The sequence below is a fragment of the Epinephelus fuscoguttatus genome, linkage group LG10, assembly GCF_011397635.1.
Source record: "Epinephelus fuscoguttatus linkage group LG10, E.fuscoguttatus.final_Chr_v1".
NCBI lineage: Eukaryota > Metazoa > Chordata > Actinopteri > Perciformes > Serranidae > Epinephelus > Epinephelus fuscoguttatus.
The window spans coordinates 45,923,774-45,938,427 of NC_064761.1; the positions used below are offsets into that span (position 1 = coordinate 45,923,774).

Genomic DNA, 14,654 nt, shown 5'->3' on the forward strand with positions numbered 1-14,654 from the left:
CCAGTATAACGTGGTAGCTTCATCACAGCTCGCACGAGACCCTCTGGTGGCATTACCGGCACTGGCAGTGTGTCATAGGGGGTGACTCTGTCACTGGCTGTCACCATGGGTAGGGGTGCATGAGTTGGCTCCGGCTGGGCAGGAATGGCGCTGTTGCCCCTCATCGCTGTCGTCATTATCGGTGGGCTGGTCATCTCTCGCAGTCGTCTTCCTACTGTTGGCCACTGTTCACTGGCTCCATCAGGCGGGACAGTCATGCCTTCCCCAGTAGGTGTCTCTGATGAGAGTAAGACGTCAGTATTCATGAATACTTTTCACATATTCAAAGACTCTGCGGTGTAACTGGCTCATTGATGGGACTCAACATCCCATAATAGCTCCATGTGAGAATAAAGGAGATTTTACTTTTTACTTTTACTTTTACCAGTCTGTTTGATAGCTGTGTGTCTGATGTTGAGTTTGTGCCCAGTGTGTTTGGGCTCCATCACATGACAGCTGAATAACTTATATTCAAATATATGAACACTGTTAAGATAGAAACATGTTTCTGTATGTTAGACACATGACCTCATCACATGACATCACTTCACATTACCTATTAACTCTGCAGTCTGTTCCCATCACACCTCACGATGTTCAGCTGCAGCTGGCGCAAGAGATTTGTTTCATGTCTTCAGTTGGGATGAAACAAGTTCTGCTTCCTGTCTCTGAGAGTCATGTTATCTGCACTCTACTGATGATGTCTGTTGGTGCTCACTGTGAACGCACCTCTCTCAGGCTGAACATACTCACAGCTGATTGAACTGATCCTGATCAGCTGTTCTGTTTCTCAGCTCAGGCTCAGTCAACCCGGAGATCAGGATCAGGATCAGAGTTTGTTGAGCCTGATCTCTGAAACAGGGCTGGATGGTCGTTGCCATCATGACGTCATCAGCTCATGAAAACAGACAGAATCAACATGAAACACAGAAATAAGGAAATTTAATATAAAATGATGTTTAAAAACAGTTAAAAACAAAAATTCATTGATTCTTCAGTTTTCATTTCAGAGTGGTGATGTCATCCTGTCAGTCTGAATCTCATGATGTCTTCTAGGAGGTTCAGCAAGCTCTGAGTCTAATCCTGAACTCTGACTTGACTTACCCTGAGCTGGGAAACTCTGAGTATCTGGTTCCAGAACAGCTGATTTGAATTAGTTCAGTCAACTCTGAGTAGGTACACCTTGTGTTAAGCACGTGCACAACCACAATAAAAAGCCATCATCAGTGGAGCCCTGATACCTCGAGTCACCATGGCAACCGGAAAGAAAAAGTGATCAACTTATTTTACACCTGTGGACATGGAGGTGCTCGTGAATGCCTACAACGAATATGAGCATATCCACCTAATTTTCAAACACGGAAGTAAATAGTGATCAACTTACTTTTTTTTGTGCGTGACTTCCAGTCAGCCGCTTTCCCTTACCGGAGCTAACGGTGCAAGCTAATTTTTTTTTTCAATTTTCTGTTGTTTATGTTAGTCAATCAGTTAGTTAGTTAGTCTGTGTATTTTATATAGATAACTGTGCCCACGTTTCCATTAGCCGGTAATTGCCGGTAAAAATAATTCCCTCTAAATGCGAATAAATCACACGTCAATCATAAACTATGAACCAAAAAAGCACAATCTATCCCCAGTGAGACAAACTGCTTGATCCCCGTCTCCAGTGTACCAGCAGAGAACCTGCAGAACCGAATCAGTGAAAAAACACACCGGGCTACACAGCCTCTCTACCTGAGCAGCTGAAGCTGCGGCTCACACCCTCGACACACAGACGGTGCTTCTGCATGCCAGCCACACGTGTGCTCAACTGTGAGAAATAAATATGTGAGGTGTACGCTGCTTTTCTATCTTTTTTCCCTTTTCTTTCTTTCTGTCAGTCAATAAAAACAACCTGTCCTGTGTTAGGAGTGTATGTCGCTGAGTTGATCATTAAGCCATAGTGATGCGCGGATCGGCTCTGATAGCACCTGAATCAGCATGTACGCATCAACCATCCAGCCGTTACAACATGATTGAGCTAGCAAAGCAGTTTTGTGTTGCTATGTGTGGTATTTATTCAGTTTTGGGAAATCACGATGTCTAGAAAGCATCAGTGGCTGCAGCTGACAGGGACAGCTAACACTAGCAGCAAAGCTAACATCAGGACGTCATCCGTTAAAAGCCTCCCGTTGTCGGATACGACATGAAACTACTCCAGTTAGCTCAATCATGTTGTATCTAAGACATCCGCTGGAAAAAATATTTTTTTCACGGACCGTTTACTGAGTTACAGACACTGCTAACGGCTAACGGCTAACAGCTAACGGTTAGCCCAGCTAATCTACGATAACCATGTTATAAATTACAAACAAAACGTGCACACAGAAATAGTAACATTTGTTCAGTCATTGTGTTTATAGGCTTTACAAACATCGGATTAGTCTACACGGTGATATAGTGACGTGAAAAATGTGATATATACATACATATATAGCTAAACTCAGCAAGGTAGACAACAACGTGATTCCCATTTACACAGCGGTCAAGAGTGCTGGACCGGAAATGTCGCACAAAAAAAGGGAAGCTGGCTGCGTTCTGTTTTGCCTCCGTGTTTCCGTGAAAAATAAGGTGGATATTTCATAAACTAAGCACTAAAGCTGCCAAGGAGAGAGAGGCAGCATGGGAAATTTAGCAAGCAGAATTTTCTTTGACAGGATGTTGGTGACTCAGTGGATAGAGCACATGTCCCATATATATATTGGTTTTTGCCACAGCGGCCCGGGTTCGACTCCGGCCTGTGGCACCTTGCTGCATGTCACTCCCTCTGTCTCTCTCCCCCTTTCACACTTAACTGTCCTGTCAGTTTAAGGCAAAATGCGCCCCCCCCCTCCCGCCCATTGCTTTAGGGTCGGCAGTAGGGAGGAGACAGGGTGAACTCAGGGTTTCTTATAGAAAACCTGCCAGCGAGCAGGTTAGGTTCACAGAGTCAGTTGCCATGGTGATTGACTCAGAGTTTGACTTACCTCTCTGTCTGGAGCTGAAAACCCAGAATTTCCCCCATTTCAGGGTTAACACACTCAGAGTTTTCACTCAACCCGCTTTCTGGAACATCCCTCCTGGAGTATACATACCCGAGTTTGATGTAGCTGTAATTATTTCTAGATTACGATGAGGACATTTTGGATTAAAAACAGCTCTATGTCTAATGGCAAAGTGCATGTCTGATAAATGTAAGGGCTGTAACATTCCTGAAAATGTGGAACATGTCATTTTTCAGTGTTGTAATATGATTTTGAGAGGAACACTCTACGTAATAGGATAGATAAACTAGGAAGGAGATGGAGCTTGGAGGGAATATTTGGGAGGAGTGATAAAATGAGGGAATGTTACCAGGCACTCCTTGTCTTCCTCAAAGACACAGGATTAGACTGTAAAGTGTAGGCTAATTTATTCTATTTTATTTATTTACGTATTCATTTATTCAAATTATAGTTGTTTTTTCTCCATGCTTGTTTTCATTTTCCTTCTTACTTACTTTAAATTAGAATGTAACCTGAAGTACATAAACCCATGAGGTTACACACTCCGGTGCAGTAGGTGGCGGTATGCAACTATACACATTGGTTTGCGATCCGCCATTTAAACCAGAGAAGAAGAAGAAGAAGAAGAAGAAGAAGATCCTTTGTGTGGAGCAGAGAGAAGTTAACAAACGCGCAGCAGATAAACACTCGCTTTTAAAGCCGTTTGTTAACTTAGCATCAGCACATCCTCCGTGGATCGATAGAACAGAGCGTTCACTCTGTCCATCGCCTGACCGTCACAGTTACAGGTAAAAAAATATGAAGCGTGTTAGCAGCGTTAGCTCCTGCTCTTAGCCTCGATCGGCGCCATTAGCTGCCCAGCGTCTTTGCGTGACCGCGGTGCTAGCATGTGGCTAACGTTAGCTAAATGCTCGTCATCTGTTCGTTATGTTATCTGTTGGTTATGTGTTAGTTATGTGTTGGTTGTGTGTTGGTTATGTATTAGTTATGTGTTGGTTATGTGTTGGTTAGCTCAGTATCACCACATTTTTCACATTATTCAGTGACTGAAGCCTTGTGAATCTTTGAGTTTTTTTTATTGTTTGTGTTGAAGAAGATTCAAAGATTCAAACAGAGACAACAACTGCCGGTTTTATCCACCTACTGTAGTTTAACTGTTTAACTGTTCTTGATTGTTTAGCTGTAGTTTAATGGGTTACATGTATGGATAATGTTTGTTTTTAATGGGGTCATTCTTGACTAAGGTTGAACAAGTGAGTTTTAAACATTGAACCAGGCTGTATGTTGAAATTCAGTCTGATGGACTTAACCAGAAATGTTGTTGTTGTTTAACATTACTGTAACGTGTAGGCCTGGGTGGAGTAATAAAGGTGTAAAGGTGTAGGTGGAGTTAAAGCTGTCGGTGGAGTTATAAAGGTGTATGTGGCGTTATAAAGGTGTCGGTGGAGTTATAAAGGTGTAGGTGGTGCTATAAAGGTGCAGGTGGAGTTATAAAGGCTAGGTTACCTGTAAAAATGGGGGTGTTTTCAAAACACCCCTGTTGTTGACAGAAAGACAGAAAGTTGGACTCGCTCAGTGTCACAGTGACGCAGACCTCCTGTCTGTCTCTGTAAGCTGACACCATTTCCCTCAGTGGAAACTAAGCTTATATTTACTTGTATTTCACAGATAAGAAACAATAAATTGTGAAGACAGTAAAGCCTCCACTAAAATAGCATTTTAAGTCTTGTGTGTGATTTATCCTTCAGGGATTTATACTTCAGGATTCATCCTGGCTTCATATGAGCAGAGGAAGTCTCCGCTCGTGACTTGACTAATGTATACCATGTAAAAGTTTTGATGACTTGAACTGATGCGTTGAGCAGGTGACAGTATGCGGTTATTTTCAAAACACACTTGTGTCACGCACTCCAAAAGAAACTTCTTGAAACTTTAAACAATAATTTATTATACAAAACAGGGGAAACAAACCTTGACAAAAACGGTTCCATAATTCATATTAAATTCAAAGGATAATGGAAAAACAGCTACAAGTTAGAGGGAATAGTGATTAAGTGGTAAAACTTGGCATTGATCCACAGCCTCAGACGGATGTGCTCAAGCCTGCCGTGCACACAAGCTCCGTTGGTAGGCGATACTGTATTTTCACATTTTTAACAATGCAATTTTGATTTCGACCAAGATTTTCTTTGTATGATTACAGCCCTAGTAGGTGGTGTTATAAAGGTGTGGTGTTAAGTGGTCAGCAGGTGTGTTCTGGAGGTCATGTGCTCAATCTGACCTTGATGGCGTCTTTCACCTCATAGTCAAACAGATGTTTTGTTTCATGTTGTCTCACCTGGTTGTTCTCACCTGTTCTGACTGATGCAGTGAAACACCTAAGTCGTCTCCATGGCACTAAGACGAGGACACATCAGGTACCTGAAGGTAAGTCAATCACTCACTTCCTGATCAGATTACTTATTACAACACCTGGGGAGCCCCCCCCCCACACACACACACACCTGTACAGGGGGGTATTCCATCAAGCAGGCTAAAGGCAAATCCAGGCTTTAATTGCCAAGTCTGGCTAATGTGAGCCAGAGTGTGCACATCTTGGCCAGGGAAGAAAGATGGTTAGAAAGAGGAGTAAAAGAAGCCATCTACGTCAAGCTGGAACAACCATGGTTAAACAGAGGGGGTGGCTTACGACACTACTTATCCCCCACCTACAATGAAGTCTTGGGATCCCTCCCCAGATGACTTCGCACCGATTCACCCCTGGTCCCACCTGACCCTAATGACTCACACGGTGGCCAGGTGGGTCAACGGCTCACATCGTGACCTTAACAACTCTGAAACTAAGAGCTCACGTGACCCCTACAACTCTGCAAGGGTTCCCACCCACACAGAGTTTAAAGCCTGCAGCTTCGTACCAATCATTTATCAATCAATCAATCAGTCAATTTTATTTATAAAGGCCAATATCACAAATCACAATTTGCCTCACAGGGCTTTACAGCATACGACATCCCTCTGTCCTTATGACCCTCACAGCTGATCAGGAAAAACTCCCCAAAAAACCCTTTAACGGGGAAAAAACGGTAGAAACCTCAGGAAGAGCAACTGAGGAGGGATCCCTCTTCCAGGACGGACAGACGTGCAATAGATGTCGTACAGAACAGATCAACATGATAAATTAACAGTAATCCGTATGACACAATGAGAGAGAGAGAGAGAGAGAGAGAGAGAGAGAGAGATGCAGGTAATGACAGTAGCTTACAACAACATTATTGAAAGTAATAATATTATAGTTATAGTTCTGGCTACTGTGGTACAATATGTTGAAAGTATGTATTAATATCTGGCAGTATACATGTGTGACAATAGTCATATGTGTATAATAACAGTAGAAGTATGACTAATGACTAATGATGGCAGCAGCAGCAGGAGGCATCTGGCAGGACCACGGCAGCAGCACAACCACACACGTCACGCTGTCCAGGCACCGCTGTGATATGAGTTAATCTGAGAGACAGTGGAGCACAAAGGCTCCGGAGAAGAAGCCGAGTTAGTGACATCCAGAATGGCCGAGTTAGTGACATCCAGAATGGCAGAGAGAGAGAGAGAGAGAGAGACCGGTGTATTATAGTAGGTCCTCCAGCAGACTAGGCCTAAGTCAGCCTAACTAGGAGCTGGTACAAGGCAAGCCTGAGCCAGCCCGAAAGCCCAGTATCACAGTAGTTTTTGGGGGGGAGTTTTTCCTTATCCGCTGCGAGTTTCCAAAGGACAGAGGGATGTTGTATGATGTAAAGCCTCTGAGGCTTTCGTAAGTGCTAATATCATAGGCAGCTGGACTTGCTTGCGTTTCTTGAAGACATTTAGCCTCTCATCCAAGAAGCTTCTTCAGTTCTAAATGACTGGTATGGATAAGGAAACACTCCCCCAAAAAAACATGCATTTAGCCTGTCAGCAGTATTCTGCCACACCACCTCCCTTGCTTTATTAATCGCTGCCATATTGCCTTTGTTCCTACTCATGTCCTTATAGTCCTCATACACTTCCATAAGGAGTGTTTGCTCCGCTGCAGAGAAAAGCCTCTGCTTCATTGCTTTTTGACATTCTGCAACATTTCGACACTCGACTAGTGTCCAGGGTTTTCCCTGCCTATCTCAGACAAAGGTGGGCCCCCTGGGTGATTTTGGCCGCCGCCTTGGTTGAAGTTTGTGTGTGTTCATGGGGGCATTCAGATGTAGTGTCTTTTGCGCGCACAAACCCATTACTTTCAATGTAGACACGCGTCATGCGCGCTCATAACCCAAAGTGACGCCGCAGCGGCGCGCATTCGGTGTGACAAGCTTGTTTTCCCGTGCACAGCTTCATGAACCTGCTTCTCCCTGCGGTGCTATGTCAGATCCCGGTTCCCCCTCGGGTTGTGTCTCTCCTACTGTTTCCCACGGAGCTCTGCCCCGTTAGAAAGGCGAAGGATTAGGAAGCCTGTATGGAGAACGATGTCGCCTCTGAGATGTAGAATGTGTATTATAGAAGAGAAACACACATTTCAGGACCGCTGACTTGTATCATCAGAGCAGACATGTCCTGTGATTTTCAACCTCCTTTCATATTTAATAGAGGGGGGACAATACCTGACAGTAATATTCTCAGCTGTCAGGATGTGCCTGCTGTAAAGGGTAAATATAATTATAGAAGGATGAAAATCACAGGACATGTCTGTTCTGATTATACAAGTCAGCAGTGTAAATCTCAAGCATGTGGGGGCCTCCTTTCATATTTAATAGAGGGGGGACTGGATCTAAAAGTACAGCTGTCAAGATGCCCCCCACCACAGGCCTTTGCCACCTTGGTCTCGAAAAAACCCAGGGAAAACCCTGGTGTGGCCTTTTTATTTTCCCTGGGCGCGTGCACGAGTTGAGGCTTAACAGGTGAGGCTTGAATTTGCGTCAGTTGGGGCCAGCTGATTTCACTTGATGGAAGGGGTTTGGTGCTAGATTGGGAGGTGGTGTTAGGTCAAACTTCAAGATTACACCTCAGTCTGGGTATTCTTAGCTACGTTGATGGAATACCCTCCAGATACCATGTACTTCCTGTAGGTGTGAGGGGTATTGTGTGTAACACCTCTGTGTTTTGTTTCAGGTGTGTGAGGTACAGACGTCTCAGAGTGATGTCAGAGACGGTCAGCACGCCTCTAAAGGAGCAGCTGGAAAGGTGACTGCTGTGCTCTGATTGGCTGATGGTCATGATTGTGTGGTTTGAGTTCACAGGTGTTGCAGGCATGTTGATGATGTAATAAAGGTGAGTGTGTATGTGTCTCAGGAGCTGTACGATAACGGATACAGCGAGCAGATGATGGAGGACGAAGACGCCAGAACGAACCTGATTGTGAACTACCTGCCGCAGAGCATGAGTCAGGATGAACTGCGCAGTCTGTTCAGCAGCGTCGGCGACGTTGAGTCCGCAAAACTCATCAGGGACAAAGTGGCAGGTAACTCCTCCCACAGTCGTACTGCTTACACTGTACCGCAACACCAAACCTGCATCACAGCAGGACTTAATGCTCCAAGCTACGACCGCTCCAAATGTACGCTCAGAAGTACGACGTTACGCGTCTGACTACTCTGTGGTGTTTGGAGTTCATATTATAAAACAGAGAGAAGACAGGTGAATGCTGATTTTGTTCATGTTATTGAGCTGCTACAAATACATATCCTACAGTACTACAGAGCAGCAGGTCTGAGTACTACAGTAGTACAGAGCAGCAGGTCTGAGTACTACAGTGGTGAGTAGAAGTACGGTGACAGTTTTAATGTTTTATTTTTACTAAACACAAGTTCAGTTTGTCGTAGTCCTTTGATGCAGCAGTAGAAACAGTAGTTTATTGTAGCAGCAGTAGTTAGTAGGGTTAGGGTTAGTTAGGGTTGTTGGGGGAGGGGTGTGTGTTTGCGCCTCAGGGTTAGGTGAAGGGGGGTCTCGGGACAGTTGCAGTGTTTCCTGTGTTCTCTGATGTGTTTCGTTGTTTCTCAGTGTTTTTTTTATTAAGAATCAGCTGATCTGAGTTTTTGATTGATTCTGTTTTTTGTTTTGATTTTTTTTTTATTTAAAGGACGATTCTGTGATTTTTTTTTTTTTTTTTTAAATCTGAATTGTATCTAAATATTTTCTTTTCTGCACTGTTGTAATATTTTTTATTTTTCACACCAGGTTTAATGACCTCACTCTGTTTAATGGGTATCTGATGGTAACTGATTCAATCAGGGCTGATACATATGGATCAATATTTGTGTTTACAGTTCATAATATTATTATTTTTGACATGATAAAAACAAATGTGACTGTTTACCAGTGAATTAATATCATTTCTATAAATCTGACATTTAAGATTAGATCAACTGTTTGTTTTTCATGTTTGAATCTAAGAATGTTTAATAATTTCATCATGTGCTAATTTAATAATCTTTTCACCTGTTTTTGTTTTTATTTTTCAGGCTTTGAAAATGTCTGTAAATCTTTAATAATTAATGAACGTTTTCTTCTGAACGAGACCAGAAAACTGTCGACTGCTTCTCTTCTCAGATTTTACTCTGAGTGATCACTTCCTGTTTGATGGTTCATAGAGCGGCAGTGACTCAGCAGGCTCGTACACTGATGAGAAGATCAGCGGTTCGATTCCCGCCTCCGTCACATATGACAGCTGTACCGTTGGTGTGTTGGAAGCAGGGATGTGATTCTTCTTGAGGCATTGAACCTGTGATGTCATGCGTCATTGATTTTGTTTTGCTGTTCTAAACTTTGAGTGGATTATCAGGGAATCTGATTTGGGTATTCGGGACGAACGAGACCAGCCAATCACACGTCTGCAGGCGGTACCCTGTACAGCTATCAGTGTATGATTGTGTGTGTGTGACTGGTCACTAGTTGATGCCGTTGCGCCATGACTGGCTGACGTTGCCGTACTCCGACTGGTCACTTTGAACAACGTCACTGCGCTGTGACTGGTCAGTTTTGATGACGTTGTCGCTATGTGATTGGTCAGTTTAAATGACGTTGTCACGCTGTGGTTAGTCAGTTTAAATGACGTCGTTGTGATGTGATTGGTCAGTTTAAATGACGTCGCACTGTGGTTGGTCAGTTTAAATAATGTCGCACTGTGGTTGGTCAGTTTAAATGATGTCGTCGCGCTGAGGTTGGTCAGTTTAAATGATGTCGTCGCGCTGTGGTTGGTCAGTTTAAATAATGTCGCACTGTGGTTGGTTAGTTTAAATGATTTCGTTGCACTGTGGTTGGTCAGTTTAAATAATGTCGCACTGTGGTTGGTCAGTTTAAATGACATCGTTGCACTGTGGTTGGTCAGTTTAAATAATGTCGCACTGTGGTTGGTCAGTTTAAATGATGTCGTTGCGCTGTGATTGGTCAGTTTAAATAATGTCGCACTGTGGTTGGTCAGTTTAAATGATTTCGTCGCACTATGGTAGGTCAGTTTAAATGATTTCGTTGCACTGTGGTTGGTCAGTTTAAATGATTTCGTCGCACTGTGGTAGGTCAGTTTAAATGATTTCGTTGCACTGTGGTTGGTCAGTTTAAATGATGTCGTTGCGCTGTGGTTGGTCAGTTTAAATAATGTCGCACTGTGGTTGGTCAGTTTTCTGACGTCGCGATGTGATTGGTCAGTTTAAATGACGTCGTCGCGCTGAGGTTAGTCAGTTTAAATGATGTCGTTGCGCTATGATTGGTCAGTTTACATGACGTTGTTGCGCTGTGACTGGTCAGTTTAAATGACGTCACGCTGTGATTGGTCAGTTTACGTGACATCGTTGCGCTGTGGTTGGTCAGTTTAAATGACATTGTCGCACTAAGGTTGGTCAGTTTAAATGATGTCGTTGCGCTGTGGTTGGTCAGTTTAAATGACATCGTCGCGTTGTGGTTGGTCAGTTTAAATGATGTCGCGCTGTGTTTGGTCAGTTTCAATGACGTCATGCTGCGGTTGGTCAGTTTAAATGATGTCACACTGTGGTTGGTCAGTTTAAATGATGTCACACTGTGGTTGGTAAGTTTAAATGACGTCATGCTGCGGTTGGTCAGTTTAAATGATGTCACACTGTGGTTGGTCAGTTTAAATGATGTCGTCGCGCTGTGGTTGGTCAGTTTAAATGATGTCGTCGCGCTGTGACTGGTCAGTTTCAATGATGTCGTTGCGCTGTGACTGGTCAGTTTACATGACATCGTTGCGCTGTGGTTGGTCAGTTTAAATAATGTCGCACTGTGGTTGGTCAGTTTAAATGACATCGTTGCACTTTGGTTGGTCAGTTTAAATGATGTCGTCACACTGTGGCTGGTCTGTTTAAATGACGTCATGCTGTGATTGGTCAGTTTAAATGACGTCACGCTGTGATTGGTCAGTTTACATGACATCGTTGCGCTGTGGTTGGTCAGTTTAAATAATGTCGCACTGTGGTTGGTCAGTTTAAATGACATCGTTGCACTGTGGTTGGTCAGTTTAAATGACGTCGTCACACTGTGGTTGGTCAGTTTAAATGATGTCGTCACGCTGTGATTGGTCAGTTTACATGACGTCACGCTGTGATTGGTCAGTTTACATGACATCGTCGCACTGTGGTTGGTCAGTTTAAATGACGTGGTCGCGCTGTGATTGGTCAGTTTCAATGACGTGGTCGCACTGTGATTGGTCAGTTTACATGACATTGTCGCGCTGTGGTTGGTCAGTTTAAATAATGTCGCGCTATGGTTGGTCAGTTTAAATGACATTGTCGCGCTGTGGTTGGTCAGTTTAAATGATGTCGTTGCACTGTGATTGGTCAGTTTCAATGACGTCGCACTGTGGTTGGTTTTGATTTTTCTGGTCTGGTTGAGAAGAACTTCCTGTTGAGTGTTTTTGTTTCCTGTGTGTATTTCCTGAGCTGTGTATCTTCAGAGTGTTTGGCGGCTGTAACAACAGACAGTTTTCTTCTTTTATTTTGTTGTTGTTTTCCTTTGTGTTTCTCTAGGCCACAGTTTAGGTTACGGCTTTGTTAACTTTGTTAACCCTAGTGATGCAGAGAGGGCTATCAGTACCCTCAATGGCCTGAGGCTACAGTCTAAAACTATCAAGGTAATGTGCAACAGGTGCTCTTTGATTTTCCTGTCTCAACTGATAGATGTGTTATGTTCCCTGGACAGTAGAGGGCGCTCTCTCCTTATGAAGGTATTTTTCAAACACTGCTGTCATGTTGTTTTAAATTCTTTTTTTAATATCGACACATGTTGACACTGAATCTGTGAGTTTCTTCAGCTCAGTGTGACAAAGTGCCGAAATGTTTTTTTAAAATAGATTTATGCTTTTATTTTGACAAAATGCCAAATGATCGGAACCTTTTTGGTGCTTTTATTTTGTCTTTTTGTTGATATTTTATTTGGGACAAATCTGGATAAATGTTTCTTGTTTTGTTTTGTTTTGTTTTGTGTTTTTTTAATTGAATATTTAAAACATTTAAAATATCTGTGGATTTTTTTTAACGACTTGATGGAACTGTATTTTATTTTGTTCACTGCTGATGTTTTTTATTGATGTGAATTCTTCCTGTTTGTGAAGATGACAGACTGAGACACTTCCTGTCTCCTCCCTGCAGGTTTCATTTGCGCGGCCGAGTTCAGACATGATCAAAGATGCTAACTTGTACATCAGCGGTCTGCCAAGGACGCTGAGTCAGCAAGACCTGGAGGACATGTTCACTCGCTTCGGACACATCATCAACTCCAGAGTGCTGGTGGACCAGGCATCCGGTAACGCATGCTCAGTAATCATCATGTGATCAGTTGCAGCCTTTCAGTGCTGAGACACCTCACCTTTAATCTTATTGGCTGTCCAGGTCTGTCACGGGGTGTGGCCTTCATCCGCTTTGATAAGAGGTCTGAGGCCGAAGACGCCGTTAAACACCTGAATGGTCACACACCCCCGGGCAGCTCCGAGCCAATCACAGTCAAGTTCGCTGCCAACCCCAACCAGGCCAGGAACTCTCAGATGATGTCACAGATGTACCACGGCCAATCACGGCGCTTTGGAGGACCCGTCCATCACCAGGCGCAGAGGTTCAGGTACTCTCACCTGCTGGTATTGTCCGACGTCAGAAAGCAGATGAATATTAAAATCAAAGTAATCAGATTACTTATCTGTTTGCCTCTGTTGTCCTAGGTTTTCTCCAATGAGTGTCGACCACATGGGCGGAGGGGGCGGAGTCACAGGGAACTCGTCCGCCGGTTGGTGCATCTTCATCTATAACCTGGGTCAGGACGCAGATGAGGCCATCCTGTGGCAGATGTTCGGGCCGTTTGGCGCCGTTGTCAATGTGAAGGTGATCCGAGACTTCAACACCAACAAGTGCAAAGGCTTTGGCTTTGTCACCATGACCAACTACGAGGAGGCTGCCATGGCGATCCACAGTCTGAACGGGTACCGACTGGGAGACAAAGTCCTGCAGGTGTCCTTCAAGACCAGCAAGGGACACAAGTAGAGAGACGACGAGTTAGAGAAGAAGAAGTCGTTGTATGTAGAGTTTTAGTGTCAATGTGAAATGCAGTTTTTCTCCCAGCATGCTCGGTTTCTTTCAGGCTCTATGACATCACGTGTTGTGAGGAGTGGTTACTGATGTAACCTCAGTTCCTAACGTGTAGAAATGATGCTGGTAGTTTGAGTTGGAACAGACGAGAGTCAGACGAGTCGATCTGTTGATTCAGAGCATTTTTTTTAACATTAAAGTGAAACAGTCGCTCTTTTGTTTGTTTGTTTTTTAATGTGTTGACGTACTGAATTCGTCCTCGCAGACAGAAACGAACAGCTGCTCGTTATAAAATAATTTCAACAGATAATAAATTTTCCTTCAAAGTTCAGATGATGCAGAAACACAAAGTTGTTAATGTTTTCGTTGAGTGTCAGGTGACCGATGGCGCTTTTCGCTCCAGGTCAAATTCACTTTGTTCTTTTTGAACAAACATTTTATTTCTTTATTTTTATATTTTTACAAATGGCTTCCAGGTGAGAACCACCTGACGTACTGAGACTGACCTGTTCTTACGTGTAGTGACCCCTCTTCTCTGTATTCAGCAGCTTCGTTATGATGATGTCAGTAATAAATCTGCCCATGTCAAATTTTTTTGTCGTGTATTTTGTTTTCATTTCTTTTAAAAGTCCACAGAGAAAATTAAAGAAGTGTCTGTTTTTTTGCCTTTAATGCACAGGACAGGTAAGTATGAAAGGGTGAGAGAGAGAGGGGATGACATGCAGCAAAGGACCACGAGCTGGATTCGAACCTGGGCCACTGCAGCAACAGCCTTGTACATGGGGCGCCTGCTCTACCACTAAGTCACTGATACCCAAGTGTCATTTCATTTAGTCGACATCTTGAGTAGGCTGGCTGTCCTTGTCTGCTCGCAGGCTTCTCCACTGGTACACCTTCATCTATAAAGCAATTATTGGACTACTCCCCTCATACCTCTGCACATACTTCACTTTCACATCAGATCCATCATACAGTTTGCGCTCTCTGGGCTTTCTATCTGCCTCTGTCCCCAGAACTCGTACTGAGTTTGGGAAGAGGGCATTCA

At 43.6% G+C, this 14,654-nt stretch overlaps 1 protein-coding gene across 2 annotated transcripts; it reads left to right on the forward strand.

Moving 5' to 3' along the window:
• Nucleotides 1-3,675: 3,675 nt before the first annotated feature.
• On the forward strand, nucleotides 3,676-14,203 carry LOC125895770 (ELAV-like protein 1). 2 transcript variants are annotated; one of them, XM_049587865.1, is made up of 8 exons: nucleotides 3,676-3,850; nucleotides 5,433-5,489; nucleotides 8,196-8,267; nucleotides 8,376-8,544; nucleotides 12,062-12,165; nucleotides 12,683-12,836; nucleotides 12,923-13,148; nucleotides 13,246-14,203. In XM_049587865.1, exons 2-8 carry the CDS (start codon nucleotides 5,454-5,456, stop codon nucleotides 13,562-13,564), a joined length of 1,080 nt encoding a protein of 359 aa, XP_049443822.1. In that variant the 5' UTR covers nucleotides 3,676-3,850; nucleotides 5,433-5,453; the 3' UTR covers nucleotides 13,565-14,203. The 2 variants fall into 2 exon arrangements, with proteins under 2 accessions (XP_049443822.1, XP_049443824.1); XM_049587867.1 differs by lacking the exons at nucleotides 3,676-3,850; nucleotides 5,433-5,489; nucleotides 12,062-12,165.
• Nucleotides 14,204-14,654: the final 451 nt, after the last annotated feature.

Excerpts from the sequence above, each read along its gene's own strand:
- LOC125895770 (XM_049587865.1), top strand. The coding sequence starts at position 5,454 with ATGGCACTAAGACGAGGACACATCAGGTACCTGAAG. Across the intron at positions 8,545-12,061 it reads CATCAGGGACAAAGTGGCAG|GCCACAGTTTAGGTTACGGC; the intron begins GTAACTCCTCCC and ends GTGTTTCTCTAG. Across the intron at positions 12,166-12,682 it reads TACAGTCTAAAACTATCAAG|GTTTCATTTGCGCGGCCGAG; the intron begins GTAATGTGCAAC and ends TCCTCCCTGCAG.